General features: G+C 52.0%; 1 protein-coding gene across 2 annotated transcripts; it reads left to right on the top strand.

Annotated features, from left to right (window-relative positions):
• The first annotated feature begins 6502 nt into the window (after positions 1 to 6502).
• RAPSN (receptor associated protein of the synapse) lies at positions 6503 to 15227 on the top strand. Of its 2 annotated transcripts, XM_032414545.1 has the most exons (8): positions 6503 to 6694; positions 7192 to 7530; positions 11932 to 12090; positions 12621 to 12719; positions 12796 to 12918; positions 13430 to 13483; positions 14491 to 14690; positions 15155 to 15227. In XM_032414545.1, the coding sequence occupies exons 1-8, from the start codon at positions 6503 to 6505 to the stop codon at positions 15225 to 15227; spliced, it is 1239 nt and encodes a 412-aa protein (XP_032270436.1). The 2 variants fall into 2 exon arrangements, with proteins under 2 accessions (XP_032270436.1, XP_032270437.1); XM_032414546.1 differs by lacking the exons at positions 12796 to 12918; positions 13430 to 13483.
• Positions 15228 to 15628: the final 401 nt, after the last annotated feature.

Raw genomic sequence — 15628 nt, 5'->3', positions numbered from 1 at the left:
AGCCAAGTCCCTTAGAGCCACTTTACAGGAATTCTAATACAACTTCTGAGGCAGCCACGGGGGGTGGGGGTGGGGGGCGTCCCACGAGGAAGTTGGGACCAGACCCTGCTTGGCCCTATGCTGCTGGAGAGCCCCTCTGGCAGTCTGGGAACTCCCCAGATAGGGGCACCTGCTTGCGGTCCTCCGGCCTTGAGAATGCCACCAACCCAGTCATCCTGAAAGTGTGCCCGAGTCTCTCTCTCTTTCTCAAATAAAGCTTTAAAAATTTCATTTTAGGGTTTGAGGGGTTTTTTAATGCAAAACATCAATATAGTTATATAGAAGAGACTTTATTTTTTTTTTTTTTTTTTTAAGATTTTATTTATTTATTTGACAGAGAGAGACATAGCGAGAGAGGAACACAAGCAGGGGGAGTAGGAGAGGGAGAAGCAGGCTTCCCCGCGGTGCAGGGAGCCCAATGCGGGGCTCGATCCCAGGACCCTGGGATCACGACCTGAGCCGAAGGCAGACGCTTAACGACTGAGCCACCCAGGCGCCCCTAGAAGAGACTTTAGAGTATGGTGGGAAAAGCTTTGTACCGGAGTCTCTTAATCTGGTTATACCACCAGTCCCTGTGACCTTGGGCAAGTGACTTGAATCTGTCAGCCTCAGATTCCTCATCTGCCAAATGGAAGTGAAAACACCCACCCACCAGAGCTGGGAAGATGAGAGATTGGCTCAGGGCCGCCCCTGGCAGACACTTGTTCAACTTGCTAACAACCCTAAGTATATAAAAGTTAAAAGTGAGCGTTTCTCCATCCCACAGCCCATTGATAACTGTTAAACAGATGGGGTAAGTGTGCTTCCAGAATTTTTCTCTCTATATACAAAAAAAATATGTACATATATAATTTCTGTTAATAAAAATGAGATCATGCCATAATGTACAGAATGTTCTTCATGCATTATTTCAGTTACTATGTCACGGGCACCCTTCCATCTGGGTATGTACACCAGGATCTACAACTTTCATTTTTAGAGGCTATATAGCATGTCATGGTTTCTTAACCACTTTCCTACTGGACATAGATTACTTCTAGGTTTTCCACTCTTAGAGACAGTAAAAGCCAATTCCGGGAAGGTTCAGGAGGCCTATTATAGGGGCGTTAGTTCAATGACTTGTTTTCTTTCTTTCTTTCTTTCTTTTTAAGATATTATTTATTTGAGAGAGAGAGCGAGCAAGAGAGTACAGGAGCACGGGCAGAGGGAGAGGGAGAAGGAGACTCTCCCACCGAGCAGTGAGCCCAACGTGGGGCTCGATCCCAGGACCTTGAGATCATGACCTGAGCCGAAGGCAGACACTTAACCGATTGAGCCCCCCAGGTGCCCCCCCAGGTGCCCCCAACGACTTGTTTTCAAAGCAAGTTCTTGTTTTATCTTTCCATTTGGTTTTCATAGAAACCTTACCAGAGAGCTGATAACCCCATTTACAACCAGGAAAATGAATTCGTCGAGAGGGACAAACTGCCCAAGGATCCCACAAATTGTGGCAGAGGGGGCCTGGGACAGTCCCCTCGGCTTATGTTTGTTGTGCTTCTGGAACAGGTGATGCCACTGAGTGGAAGGAGGCCCATATAAGATGACAAGCGACACTTGGCTTCAGTGTCAAGGCGAGAACAGTGGGAGCAAGATGGGGTCTGGACCGCGCAGAATCCCAGGGCCCGGTTTGCCTGAGTCTCTGGTCTCCAGGAGAAGCAGGAAATGCAGAGTTTCGCCTGTAATCTCCCAGGTGACAGATGGGGCCCAGCTGACACAGCGCTTCAGCGCTCACGTGCCACAGGGAGACACAGTGACCCCCTGCTTCGGGCCCCAACTTAGATTTTCTACTTTTGACTGGAAAGCAGGGGTCTCACCTGCGAGGCCGGTAGCTGGTACCTGACACCGACGGAACTTGGTAGAAGGCTCTGTGCCCCTGCGTCGTACCCCCTGGGAGGTTAAGTGGCCCAGAAAAGACCGTTTGATTTTGTGGCTTGTCCTTCCAGCTTCCAGGGGCCATGTGTCTGCCCCCACTGCCAGGCACTGGTGAGCAGGCTTGACTCTCCTTAGCCTTCTTTGTATACAGTTCTCCCGGCCACCCTGCCCAGAGCCTTGGCTAAGGTTCCCAGGGAGCTTGTTGTGCGTCAGGTAAAGATCACTGTGATTTCTGAAAATGGCTCCCATTCCCCTTTACTTCTCTCCTTCTCCCTCCTCCCTTTTGGGAACAGTATTGTGGTTAAGAGTGGGACCCCTAAGTCACATTGCTCAGCTCCAGTCCCTGCTCTGTCTCTAGCTGTGTGGTCTTGGGCCGGTCGTGTTACTGCTCAGTGCCTCAGTTTCCTTATCTGTAAACTGGAGGAAATTAATTAGCTCAGAAAATGTCAGCTGTCATCTGTTGGTCTCTCACTTTTCCAGGGGCTGTGCAGGTACTCAGGGTACAAAGACAAACCATAGCCCTTGCCCTAATGGAACATGACCTTGACATAAGTGTGTGCAGTCGTCAGCAAAGAGCTGACTCTGGGGCAGAGGAAACCTTTCTCCCGTCAAGTCTCAAGTTTTGAGATCATTTGAGTTCCCAGGTACCCAAAAGGCTTCCAGACTCCTTTGGGGCACAGATGTAGGCTGCCCGTGTCCTTTCCTTCCTGCCAAACTCAGGTCTGGACTAGTGAGTGGGAGAGAATCTGCGAGCCCTTCAGCACTTCCCGAGTGGGCCCAGCTTCCTTCCCCTCTGGAGGTTTACTTTCACGAAGAACCCACTTTCCCAGATGAGAGGAAGAGCCCAGCAACTCCCCTGTACCTCTCGCTCTCGCCCCCTTTCCCAGCTCCCTGGGGTGGGGGTTCAAGAGCACTTCCCCCTGGGGAGTCCTGGTGGCCTTGCCCAGTCCCAGGGGTCTACTTCTAAATCCCCTCCACCTCTGCTGACCCTTGACCCCTGAGCTGGCGATGTGCCCCCCTGCTCCAGATTGCCCTCTCTGGACCTGCTTTGCTCACAATAAACAGGAAGCCATCTCTGCCCGGGGCTGGGGCAGGAGGTCATCGCAGATCGGCTGGGAAGCCTGCAACAGTGCGCTTTAAATTTCAAAATTGGACTTTTGTTCCTCCCCCTTTTCCCATTCATTCGTTCAGCACGTGTATTGAGTAACCCCTGTGTGCCCGGCCTTGCTCTGGAGATAGTCAGTGGTGGCTGAGACGGTCACTGCCCACACATTTGAGTAGGGGAAACCGATGTTAAGCAAACAACCTATTGATGACTATAAAATTGTAGAAAAAAGTCTTGTATCAGAATGGAATGTAATTCTCCATGAGAGTATACTAAGCTGACTCACCCTAACTAGAATGTCACTGGGCAGAATGTTGGGGTAGGGAGGAGGAAAAGAATCAAGACGTACAAAGGCCCTGGGGCAAACAGCTTGGCAATTCCTCAGAGGCTGAACACAACAAAAATGAAAGTAGGAAGATTTGTACACGAGTGTTCATAGCACCATTACTCTCTACAGCCAAAAAAGTGAAACAACCCCCAAATGTCCACCAGCTAATGAATGGCTAAATAAAATAGATCCCTACAATGAATACTATTCAGCCATAAAAAGGAATGAAGTACTGATTTACAGTACGGATGAACCTTGAAAACGATGCCAAGTGAAAGAAGCCAGTCACCAAAGGCCACGTATTTACTGAATGATTGCATTTATGTGAAATGTCCAGTATAGACAATTCCATGGAAAGTAGATGGGGGCTGCGGGGTGTATGAGTTTGCTCAGGCTGCCATCACAAAGTACCAGCAGGGCGCCTGGCTCGCTCAGTGGAGTGTGTGGCTCTTGATCTTGGGGTTGTGAGTTTGAGCCCCACGTTGGGTTAGAGATTGTATAAATAAATAAACCTAAAAAACAGAACAAAGTACCACACACTGAGTGGCTTAAACAATAGAAATTTGTTTTCTCACAGTTCCAGAGGCCGGAAGTCAGAGATCAAGGGGTCGAGAGGGTGGATTCCTTCCAAGGCCTCTCTCCTGGGCTTGTAGAAGGCTTGTCCTTTTCCTATGGCTTCACTTGGTCTTACGTTGTGTGTCTGTGTCCTGATCACATGACACTAGTCATACTGGATTAGCGCCCACCCTAATGACCTCACTTGACCTCTTTAGAGACGGTGTCTCCAAGTACATCCCATCTGGGGGTTAAGAAGTCAACATATGAGCCTGGGTTCCTCAGTCAGTTAAGCATCTGCCGTCGGCTCAGGTCATGATTCCAGGGTCCTGAGATCGAGCCCCACGTCAGCGGGGAGCCTGCTCCTCCCCCGCCCTCTGCCTGCCACTCCCCCTGCTTGTGCTCTCTCTGTCAGATAAATAAAATCTTAAAATACATATATGTGTGTATATATATGTATATATATACACACACACACACATACACACACACACACACATATACACATACACACACTCAGAGGAGTGTCTGAGGATTTAAAAACAAAAACAAAAAGGAATTCAACATATGAGCCTGGGTGGCTCAGTCAGTTAAGCATCTGACTCTTGATTTCAGCTCAGGTCATGATCTCAGGATTGTGAGATGGGGCCCTGTGCACTGGGCTGCGTGCTCAGCAGGGAGTCTGCTTGAGATTCTCTCCCTCTTCCTCTGCCCCTCCCATGGGTTCATGTGTGCACACTCTCTCGTACTCTCTCTCTCTCTCTCAAATAACTAAAAAAATCTTTTTCTTTTAAAGATTTTTATTTATTCATTTGAGAGAGAGAGAGCGCAAGAGAGCACAAGCTGGGGAGAGGCAGGGAGAGAGGGAGAAGCAGACTCTCTGCTGAGTGGGCTCGATCCCAGGACCCTGAGATCATGACCTGAGCCGAAGGCAGACTCTTAACCGCCTGAGCCACCCAGGCGCTCCACTAAATAAATCTTTAAAAAATAAAAAAAGAATTGGGGCACTTGGGTGGCTCAGTCAGTTAAGCATCTGCCTTCAGCTCCGGTCATGATCTTGGAGTCTTGGGATAGAGCCCTGCGTTGGGCTCCCTGGTTATTGGGGAGTCTGCTTCTCCCTCTGCCCCTTCCCCCACACATTCTCTCTCTCTCTCTGTCTCAAAGAAATAAAAAGAATCTTTAAAAAGAGAATTCAATGTATGATTCAAGGAGGACACCAATTCAACTGTAACGGGAGGAATGGAGTGACTGCTCATCAGTATGGGGCTTCTTTTTGACATGGTGAAAATGTCCTGGAATTAGTGGTGATCAATGCACAAATTTGTGAATGTACTAAAAACTCTGTCCACTCTGAAAAGATGAGCTTTGCCCTGGGGCAAGAAGGAGCCTGGTGTACAAAGAGGAAGGAGAAAAACGGGGGGAGACAAGCTGGTGGAGTTGGGGCCCCATTCCCTAGGGCCTCTCAACACTAGGAGCCCCCATATTTCAGGAGTCTGCTCCCTGCATAAGACTTCGCCCTTCTCCACAGTGTCTGGCATTAAAGCTCATTTTTTGGGACCCTTTCAAACTGGGATAGGGATTGGAATTAGGACACTTCTTAACCCTCCAGGGGTCAACTCCTGTCCCTGGTGGGCAGTGGGCCGTGGAGCAGTCGGACACAGCTCGGGATGACCTCTTGCTGTTCTACGTCCTCTTCAGCTAGTAAGTCCTTAGTTCTAACAATCCACTGCGTAGGTAGCAGTATGCTCTTGCCCAAGGTCACACGGCCCACACAGCTAATGGCAGAGTCAGCCTGGCTCCAGGGTCCGTGCTGTTCCCTTCTACCCAATGCTGCCTCAAACAGCCCTCTGAGTCAGGGTTTATTAGCCTATTGTTATCCTCATTTGACAGATGAGGAAGCTGAGGCACAGAGAGGTGAATGACTTGGCTTGGGTCATACTGTGAGCTAGGACGAGATGTCGGGAATGGTGTGGGCATGCGCATGGGTAAGAGCCCTCGGTGCCCGGCGCCCAGCGAATCCCAGACACAGAGCCTGGGGGAGGGTAGGTCTAGGGGGAGGGTTGTGATGGGGAGAGGCAGGGCTCAGGGCTGGCCGCCTGCTTCACTTCCTCCCTGCTTCCTCCAGGCCCTCAGCCCGTCCCTGGGGGCGGCTCCTTGGCCAGGCTGCCGGGAGGGCCCACACTGCCAAGGGAGGTCGGGGCCAGTGTCAGAGGTGCTGAAGAGCCACCAAAGGGGGTGCCCGGGGAGCAGGGTGCCTGCATCCTTGGGAAGCCGCCTCCCGGCTTGGGGGTGGGGGCGGCAGAGGCCCGCGTGACAGTGCGGCTGACATTCCTCAGCGGCCACGTGGCCCCAACTGGCAGGGACAGCTGCGGCCGGTGGCCGGACCAGCTTTGTTCCCAGGGTGGCGCCCGCTCTCCATCCAGGCCCCGCTCGGCTCCTGCCTGGCACTGCTCTCCTTCCTGGGGCTCCGTGGGCAGCTGACCCTGGGGTCCCCACCATGAATGCCTAGAAGCCCAGAGCCACCGGGGTCTCTCCGTCCTCGAGCGGCGCAGGGCTCTGGAAGGATGGGGCAGGACCAGACGAAGCAGCAGATCGAGAAGGGGCTCCAGCTGTACCAGTCTAACCAGACGGAGAAGGCGCTGCACGTGTGGATGAAGGTGCTGGAGAAGAGCGCGGACCTCGTGGGGCGCTTTCGCGTGCTGGGCTGTCTGGTCACTGCGCATTCGGAGATGGGCCGCTACAAGGAGATGCTAAAGGTGGGCCCGGGCTGGCCACCCCCGGGCTTCGGACCCTCCCGCCTCCTCAGACACCCCCATGTCCCACAGGCTAGCAGCCCAGCCCCGCTGGGGCTCTGAGTCCGGTCGAAGGCCCTTGTGGCCTTGAACTTTGCTCTGAGACCGAGACAGAGCTTCTCAGCTTCAGGGTTCGAGAGTCTCCAGGCCGGGTCTCGGAAGCTAGGTTCCAGCCTTCCTGTTTGGGGTGCTGAGTCGGAGCCTGAGGGGGCGTGAGCTCCAGCTCTGGGGCTGGGTGGGTGGGTGGGTGGTGCGGGTAGGCTGGGGTCGAAAGGTGAAGGCTATGGGTCTGAGCGTGGCTCCAGGTCTGACGCTTCTAGCCTATGGCTGGGGAGCAGAGAACTCGTCTGAGGCCTTGGCTGGAAGCTCTGGGTCCGAGGCCTCGGCTGCGAGGCAGGGAGGAGGCCCGGGTCTGAGGCTCAGAGTCCAGGCTGACCGCACTGCCCCGACCCTCCGGGCAGTTCGCTGTGGTGCAGATCGACACCGCTCGGGAGCTGGAGGATGCTGACTTCCTTCTGGAGAGCTACCTGAACCTGGCACGCAGCAACGAGAAGCTCTGTGAGTTCCACAAGACCATCTCCTACTGCAAGACCTGCCTCGGCCTGCCCGGCACCAGGGCAGGCGCCCAGCTCGGAGGCCAGGTCAGCCTGAGCATGGGCAATGCCTTCCTGGGCCTCAGCCTCTTCCAGAAGGCCCTGGAGAGCTTCGAGAAGGCCCTGCGCTATGCCCACAACAATGACGACGCCATGCTCGAGTGCCGTGTCTGCTGCAGCCTGGGCAGCTTCTATGCCCAGGTCAAGGTGGGCCGGGGCCCCGGGGGCGGGTGGGGGAGGGCTCGGGTCCCCTGACACCCTCTCGCGAGCCGCACTTCTCATTCAGGACCTTGCTCAGTCCTCCCACGTAGGAGAGTCTGAGAGGGAAGACTCCCCCAGGAAGGTAGAGACTTACCAGGAAGGGCAGGGCCAGAATTCAAACCCTGGTCTGTCTGCCTTCCTGGGGAAATGGGAGGCTCCTTCTGAGGACTGGCCATGAATCCGTACTGCCCTGTGTTTGCTATGTGGTCTTGGCACCTCTCGTCTCCGAACCTTGGTAGGTACATCTATAAAATGAGGGAGGGTAGGGCCCACCTTCCAGCACAGTTTTAAGGACTCATTCATCAAGTATTTATTGACTCTTTACTCTATGCCCGGCTCCGTGGGCTTGGGAGGCAAGCAGTGAAAACAACAGCAAAGCCCGTGGCCTTGTGAAGCTTGCATTCTAGTAAGAGTCAAATAAACACAATCAGTAAGTCAATGACATAGCGTGCTAGAAAGTGCTTAGGAGAAAGGAAAGTGGGAAAAGGGGGTGGGAAGTGCCGAGGATGGGGTGTTGCAATTTCAAATCAGGGGATTGGAAGGCCTCATAGAGGTGTTATCAGTCTGATGATTGGAAGCACAGGAGAGGGTAAGCCATGCAGAAATCTGGCAAGAGCTTGAAAAAGAGACAACAGCTAAAGCAAACCCCTGCCCTGGGTGAGGAGGGGGGCATAGCTGACCTGTTCCAGGGATTGGGGAGGCCAGCATGGCCGCAGCAGGTGTGTGAAAGGAGGTAGGAGGTGGTGAGAACCAAGAGGTACGGAGGCAGGGGAGAAGGCAGATCAGTTTGAACTGATGGAGCCGGTGACGGATGGCTGGTTTCTGGTCGAGTGTTTGTTCTCCTGGGACCCCCTAGGCATCCAGGCTGCGCTTGGCCCACGGGGGATGTTGATGCCCGGCACAGTAGATGCTTAATAAAATCTTGGGGTAAATGGGTGTATAAATGCTGATGAATCAGAGGTGGGATGCGAGGAAATGAGAGTCATCCAGGACGACACCAAGGATTTTGTTTTCAGCAACCACACATAGGAAGAACCCACTCAGTGAGACTTGCTAGATGGGAGAGGGATAGGGTGTTTTAAAACCTTTTTTATTGTGAAGACAATTAACCGTACAGGAAAATCGAAAGAATAATATACTGAACCTCCATATCCCCACCACCTAGATTGAACAATTATTAATATTATGCCATATTTGATTTACATATTTTAACTGAAGTGTTATGACATGAAATTATAGACATCATGATATTTTACCCCGAAGTAGTTCAGTATGCATCTCTGAAAGAAAAAAAAAAAAGACATTTTCTTATATAAGGACACTTTCTTACATAATCACAATTATCTCTTGAATTTCTCTGCTTATCTTGAAAATACGCCTCTACCCTCGGCTTCTATAAATTGGAACACAGACATGAGGCACACGAGCAGTGGGCATTATGTCTCCTAAAGTCTCTTTCAGTAGATTTCTCCCGTCCCCTTTATTTTCCAGGATTTATCTAACAAGGCAGACTGATTGCCCTGTAACAGGTTTCATCTCATGTCCCATTGCTTCCATAAGGAGTCACGTGACTGGTCCCCCCACCCCCTCACCCCCTTTGCTCCCAGCGAACTGGAACTTAGTGACCAGGGAAGACTCGGTCACACCTTTTTGGTGAGAAGATTATGTAGGCGCTGCTGCGTGCTTCATCACATCCGATAGAGGGGGCGACAACCCCATCCCTCGGTTTCAGGGTTAGCGTTTTTTCCTTCCCTGACCAGCAGGTGAACTTGGGGGGCGTGGCGCTCCGGCCCCCTGTGAAAATTCAGTTCTGCGGCCACAGTTTCCATAATGGATTTAGCATCCAGTGATGCTTGTTGCCCGAATCAGTTCTCTTATTTCGACTGTAAGGAAATGGCGATTTCCAAGTTCTACCTTTCCTTCTACAGTTGTTGGCTGGAATTTTCTCTAAGGAAGAACGCTCCCCCGTCAAATGGGGCTAATTGGCGCCTCTGAAATGCAGTTCCTACAGAAAAAACGGGGTACTTTTTCCTTTCCTTTAGTTCCCACTTTGATGATGAGGAGTTGAAGTCATAGCGGCCTCCAATGATCATACTTACCTGGTTTGCTTTCTTCTTTTGGAGTACCGTTACGAAATCCTGCATTTTTTTTTTTAAGTATTCGGTCTTCTTCAGTTAATTGCAACATTGTGCTTTGTGATGCTCAAATTATCTTGACTTTAGTTAATGGAATTCCTTCAATAAGTCTCCTGTGTCCCTTTGGAGAGACTTCATTTAAACACTGAAAGTGTTCTTGTTTTCTGCAATGATTAAACTGTCCCAGGCTCAATTTGTATATTCCCTGCCCCGGACCTGCAATCAGCCATTTCTCTGGGCTCTTTTTGGTGGGAAATTGTATTAAAGACCAAATGTGGGTTCTCAAGGTGCTCATTGCTACTGAGGGTTGTGATGGCTTCTAAATCTTTTTAGTTGCCAAGACAACTGAAGTTTATGCTAATATTTGCAATTCAAATCTAATGTTTCAGGATTTTCCTTAATTTATTTTAATCTTGATTCTCTTTTCTCTTAGACTGAAAATGTTGGCTTTTAGCAACATAATTACACATTTATTTTATTCTACAAAATACTTTCCAAAGACAATACCAATATTACTTAAAAAAAAAAGACAACTGAAGGAAGTTTAAGATTTCTTTGCCTTTCGTTCTTTTGTCTTTATCAAATATCCCGCTATGGATGAACTGCCCAAAGACATACATTCCAAGGTCATTTGAAATAATTATATTTTTCTATGTGGTTATATTACTATAATGCAATATAATACATTATAATGTAGTAATATCTTATAGCATTATATTTTAATAGTATATTATTACGTTATACTAATTCTATAATTAAACTTATAATTAATTAATTATATTAATATGATGATATGCAGTTAGGGTCATTTATTTCCATTTTCTATTTTTAGGGTTTTAAAAAAAAATAAAAAAATTTTGAAGCTGTAGAACATTTACATGGCTTCAAATTTAAAAAGTGCGTCACAAGGGGCACTGGGCTGGCTCAGTTGGTGGAGGGTGCAACTCTTGATCTCAGGGTCATGAGATCCTGCCCCATGTTGGGCATAAAGATTACTTACATAAATAAAACTTTAAAAAAAAGTATGCAAAATGTGTGAGGAACAGGTTTTTATTGGGGTTATCGAGAGTTCTCTTTTGGTCTCATATTAACTTGGAGATGCTTGTTAGATATGAAGTGAAAGATCAAAAAGATTTTCTATGAGAAAGAACAGAGCAATGGGGTTATAGCTGAAGGGGACATGAGGTCAAAAGAAGGTTGTTTGAAATTGATTTTTTTTCTTAATGAGGCAAGAAATGCCAGAATGTATTTGTACGCCGATGGGAATGATTGAGTGGAAAGAGATGGGGGCGGGGGGCGCCTGGGTGGCTCAGTCTGTTAAGCGTCTGCCTTCGGCCCAGGTCATGATCCCAGGGTCCTGGGATCGAGCTTCCTGCTCAGTGGAGAGTCTGCTTGTCCCTCTCCACCTGCTTGTGCGCTCTCTCTCTGTGTCAAATAAATAAATAAAAGCTTTTTTAGAAAGTTTTTTTTAAAAAAGAAGAAAGAGCCAGGGGATTTGTTCCCGAGTCCCATGGAGGGACTCGCATCTGTAGGAGCAGGGAGTCCTCCTCCAGAGTGGCAGGAAGAAGGCAGAGTGGTCCATATCGAGGATTTGGTGGAGAAGGCAGTCCTCTCTGACTCTCTTCTGTTTTCCCTGTGGAGTATGAAGCAAGGTCATTAGCTGATAATGGACAGGTAGAAAGAGCTTTTGGAGGTTTGAGGAGAACGAAAGGATGAAGGAATGATTTCATTGCCTCAGTGAGTCTGTTCCAATGTTCTCTGGAGCAGATTGTGCTGGCAACCAGTCCCTGAGCCTTTGGTGAGCACCTGCTGCTGGGTGCCGGGGGGCAAACACTAGCGGGGGGCCTGGTACCCCCCTTTTGTATGTCTCTGAAGATAAGGGGCTCAACTGGGACTAAGTGAGAACAGAAGCCAACTGTATTTTCTTGCCTTCTCATTCATCCCTTCGTTCAACAAATACTCACTATGCATCTACTAAGTGCCAAGAACTGTGCTAGGCTCTTGGGATGCATCCGCAAACCCGATGAAAATTCCTAGGTTCACGGAGCCCACACCTTTTCAGCGTCTCTTCCTTCTGCCTGGATCACTCTTTCCTGGGACACCTGAATGAATGAGCGAACACCGGCGAGGCCCTGGAGCCCTTGACTTAGGGGCAGCTCCGGCCATTCAGTGGGCCCCTTCTTGTCCCACCTCCTCCCTATGTCCCCCGCAGGACTACGAGAAAGCCCTGTTCTTCCCCTGCAAGGCCGCAGAGCTCGTTAGCGACTATGGCAAAGGCTGGAGCCTCAAGTACCGGGCCATGAGCCAGTACCACATGGCCGTGGCCTATCGCCTGCTGGGCCACCTGGGCAGCGCCATGGAGTGTTGTGAGGTGGGCCAGGAGGGAAGGTGGGCAGGTGGAGGGTGGTGGCGTGGGCTCGGGTGTCCTCCTCCCACATCAACCCACTTAGGGCCCCAAGATTTGCCTTTGGCCCCCTTCTCCATGTGCCCCGAAGGATGCGTTTGTTCTGCCCACTCCCCTGCCCCAAACCTCACTCCCTTCCAGTCCATTCTCAGGGGGAGGGGGCTTCCCTCTGCCCTCCCCCCATACACACTCTCTGTGGGGCACTTTCAGTAGGAAGAAAGCCGGTCTCTGGAGTGCCACTGACCTGGCTTCAAATCCTGGCGTCGCTACTTACTAGCCAGGTGCCCTTGGTCAAGTCACTTCTGTCCACTGGATGGGTGTGGTGAGGCCTCAGTGGTTCCGTGTGTGGGGCCTCGGCACCGTGCTAGGTCTGTTGGGCTCCGAGGATGTTGGCGATCCCTGGGCTGCCCTGTCAGAGGGGCCCACTGAGTAATGACACCCCAGTGGTGGTGGGGGGGGCAGATGTGCAGGCCTGAGCTGCCAGCCTGCCTTCACAGGAATCTATGAAGATTGCTCTGCAGCACGGGGACCGGCCACTGCAGGCCCTCTGCCTGCTCTGCTTTGCTGACATCCACCGGAGCCGTGGGGACCTGGAGGTGAGGCCCCTGGGGTGCGGAGGGAGGGCTTGCAGGCCTGGTCCAGTCTGACTGCACCCTCCCCCCGGCTGTGCAGACAGCCTTCCCCAGGTACGACTCTGCCATGAGCATCATGACGGAGATTGGAAACCGCCTGGGGCAGGTGCAGGTGCTGCTGGGCGTGGCCAAATGCTGGATAGCCAGGAAGGCGCTGGACAAGGTGAGATGGGGCTGTTTCCGACAGCCCCCGGTTCTCCCCGGTGCTCCCATTTGGAGCCAGTAGGTCAGCCAACACTCTGTGGGGCTGGTCCTGGGCAGGACTCTTTCAGACATTTTGTCTAACATCAGCCTCACCCGAAGCCCATGAGCTCAGTCCATTCCAAGCCATTTTCCAGACTCAGAGAAGGCCCACGACGTGCCCAGACCCACAACTAGTAAAGGGCCAGAGGTGGGTTGGAACTCAGGATGCTTTAAAGTCTTTCACGATTTCACAACACCTAATGAGACAGGAATATTCTTCCCATTCTGTATCTGAGTAAACCGAGGCAACAGGTAACTTGACCACACAGCTCTGTGACTGGGCTCCAGCCTCCTTTTGCTACCTTCACACGCAGGGCAGCTGCCCAGCCATGGTGTCCTCCCCAGGCCCGCCCCTCCCAGCCCCTTCCTCTCCTGTGAGCCAAGGCCTCTGTCAGCTCTGCCTGCAGCCCTGGCCTGTGCTTGCCTTCCAGGCTCTGGATGCCATCGAGAAAGCCCAGGACCTGGCCGAGGAAGTGGGGAACAAGGTCAGACCTGATTCTGTCTTCTGGGTCTGGAGTCAAGAGCCCAAGGTGGGATCTCGGGTGTGTGGAGAGGGCTTCACTGAGCCTGCACATGCCCTGAGCCCTTCTGGATCTCCAGGAGCTGCCCCCACCCATTCCCACACCCTGGCTATTTCTCTTCCACCCACAGAGCACTTTGGAGGGCAGGGCAAGAATTCTGTAGCTCAGAGGACATCAGAATTCCTCAGAGCTTCTTGATGGTCATTAAATCTCCCAACAGTGGGTCCACTCACTAAGAGCTGGGCACACACAGGTTCTTCTAGATATTGGTCCCACTCCTCACTGTCTCCCTGCAAGGTGGGCACTGCAAGCCCCATTTTACAGGTAAGGAAAGCGAGGCTCAGGGAGGTGCTCCAGGACCCACACTTTGTACCTGGTCTGTCTTAACTCCAAAGCCCGTGGTCCTCCCATAGTGTCTGTGGCCTCTCAAATTTAATAGTTATATCCAAACCTTTAAATGTTGACAATAGGCTCAGTGTTTCTTGAAGCCTTCTAGAAGATACGAATTTCTCTGGGATCCAGTGCACAGCCCAACTAAAATGCCAAATAGATTATAGCCACTCAGTTTTACCCAAGTATTTCAGGTTGGTCAGAAATGCTGATGAGCTGTTGTGTGTATTTAATTAACAAAAACAGGAGAGCAAATTAATCCTTATGGTGTCAATGCAGCAGATCTGGTCAATAAAATCCTTCAAAAACATGGGGTTTCCCAGCTAGTTCTAGGGGTGAGCACCAACTACCTCACCGCCCCCCCCATTCTGCGTGGGGGAGAAGCTAAGGCCCAGAGAGGGTGGGACGGTTTTCCTAGGCCCATCAGCGACGCAAGAACGCCGCCAGGACCAGACCGTGTGTGTCCTGACTGCTCGGTGGGCCCTCCGGGACGGCTTCTCGGGCTGGGCAAGGAGGGAGGCTCACCAGTACTGACGTGGTCTTGTCCCCCACGCCCGCTCTCCGGTCCCCGCTGGCCCCAGCTGAGCCAGCTCAAGCTGCACTGCCTGAGTGAGAACATCTACCGCAGCAAGGGGCTGCAGCGCGAGCTGCGCGCCCACGTCGTGCGCTTCCACGAGTGTGTGGAGGAGACCGAGCTCTACTGCGGCCTGTGTGGCGAGTCCATAGGCGAGAGGAACAGCCGGCTGCAGGCCCTGCCATGCTCCCACATCTTCCACCTCAGGTGAGGGCTCCTGGCCGGTGGGCAGGGGGCACCCACGGTCTCTTCGGGGTACGCTAGGGCCCCAGCTGCCCTAACCACAGTAGTAACACTGAATGTAGCGCGCTCTGCGTTCTAAGAGTGTTCTAGAAGCTTCCCCTGTGATAACTCATGGAATCCTCCCAGTAGCCCTATGAGGTGGCCATCATTACTCCCCCCAAAGAGAATTCAGAGAGGCCTCTCAAAGGCCATGAGATTCAGACACCCAGGGCTAGACCTGCGTCCATGCCAACCTCCTCACTCCTGACCTCCTGGAAGGCCCAGGACAGAGTGCCAAGGGCAAGCAGGGCCGCCGGGAGGAGGCTGGGGGCCCTCCCCTCCCCTTTGACACCGACCCAGCTCCTGCAGAGGGGAGGGGAGGAGAGAGAGCCCAGGCCCAGGATGGTAGCCTGGGTTCAGTGAACGGACAGAGTCCTTTGCCTCCCAAGGTGCCTGCAGAGAAACGGGACACGTAGCTGCCCCAACTGCCGCCGCTCATCCATGAAGCCCGGCTTTGTGTGAGTCCCACCAGCAGTCTTGGGCTTCTGCCTCACTTCCCCCTTTGCCTTGTCCATCATCATGCTGGGGGCCCCTGATTCGCCATGCCTTGGACCCTGTTTACTCCTGGGGCAGCCGCCAGGGCCTCCTCCAACCTGTTGGGGCCCAGGACCTGCCCACCTGTTGTTCGTCCAGGCTCCACTGCCCTCCCTGCCTCTTTGTACTTTGCTCTTTGTAGAAAAATAAACTGTTGGTACCTGAGCCCAGCGATTCTTTTTGCCGGTGTGCTGGGGCCAGCACGGACAGGACAGCTTCTTCCCCAACTGGTCTTCTTGACTCCTGTCGGGCAGTTCTGACAAGTGTGAATTTGGGGTCAGCAGCTCCTGTGCTCACACGCAGTCACTGAACAACCTTGGACAAGTCAC

This window comes from Phoca vitulina, unplaced genomic scaffold (genome assembly GCF_004348235.1).
Source record: "Phoca vitulina isolate PV1807 unplaced genomic scaffold, GSC_HSeal_1.0 scaffold16, whole genome shotgun sequence".
Classification (NCBI taxonomy): Eukaryota; Metazoa; Chordata; class Mammalia; order Carnivora; family Phocidae; genus Phoca; species Phoca vitulina.
This window is presented reverse-complemented; position numbering and strand designations above follow the sequence as displayed.

What these genes read in the sequence shown, in the direction of transcription:
- RAPSN (XM_032414545.1), top strand. Translation starts at nt 6,503, where the DNA reads ATGGGGCAGGACCAGACGAAGCAGCAGATCGAGAAGGGGCTCCAGCTG. An exon ending in GCTACAAGGAGATGCTAAAG is followed by an intron (nt 6,695 to 7,191) that starts GTGGGCCCGGGC and finishes CCCTCCGGGCAG; the next exon opens with TTCGCTGTGGTGCAGATCGA. An exon ending in GGAGCCGTGGGGACCTGGAG is followed by an intron (nt 12,720 to 12,795) that starts GTGAGGCCCCTG and finishes CCGGCTGTGCAG; the next exon opens with ACAGCCTTCCCCAGGTACGA.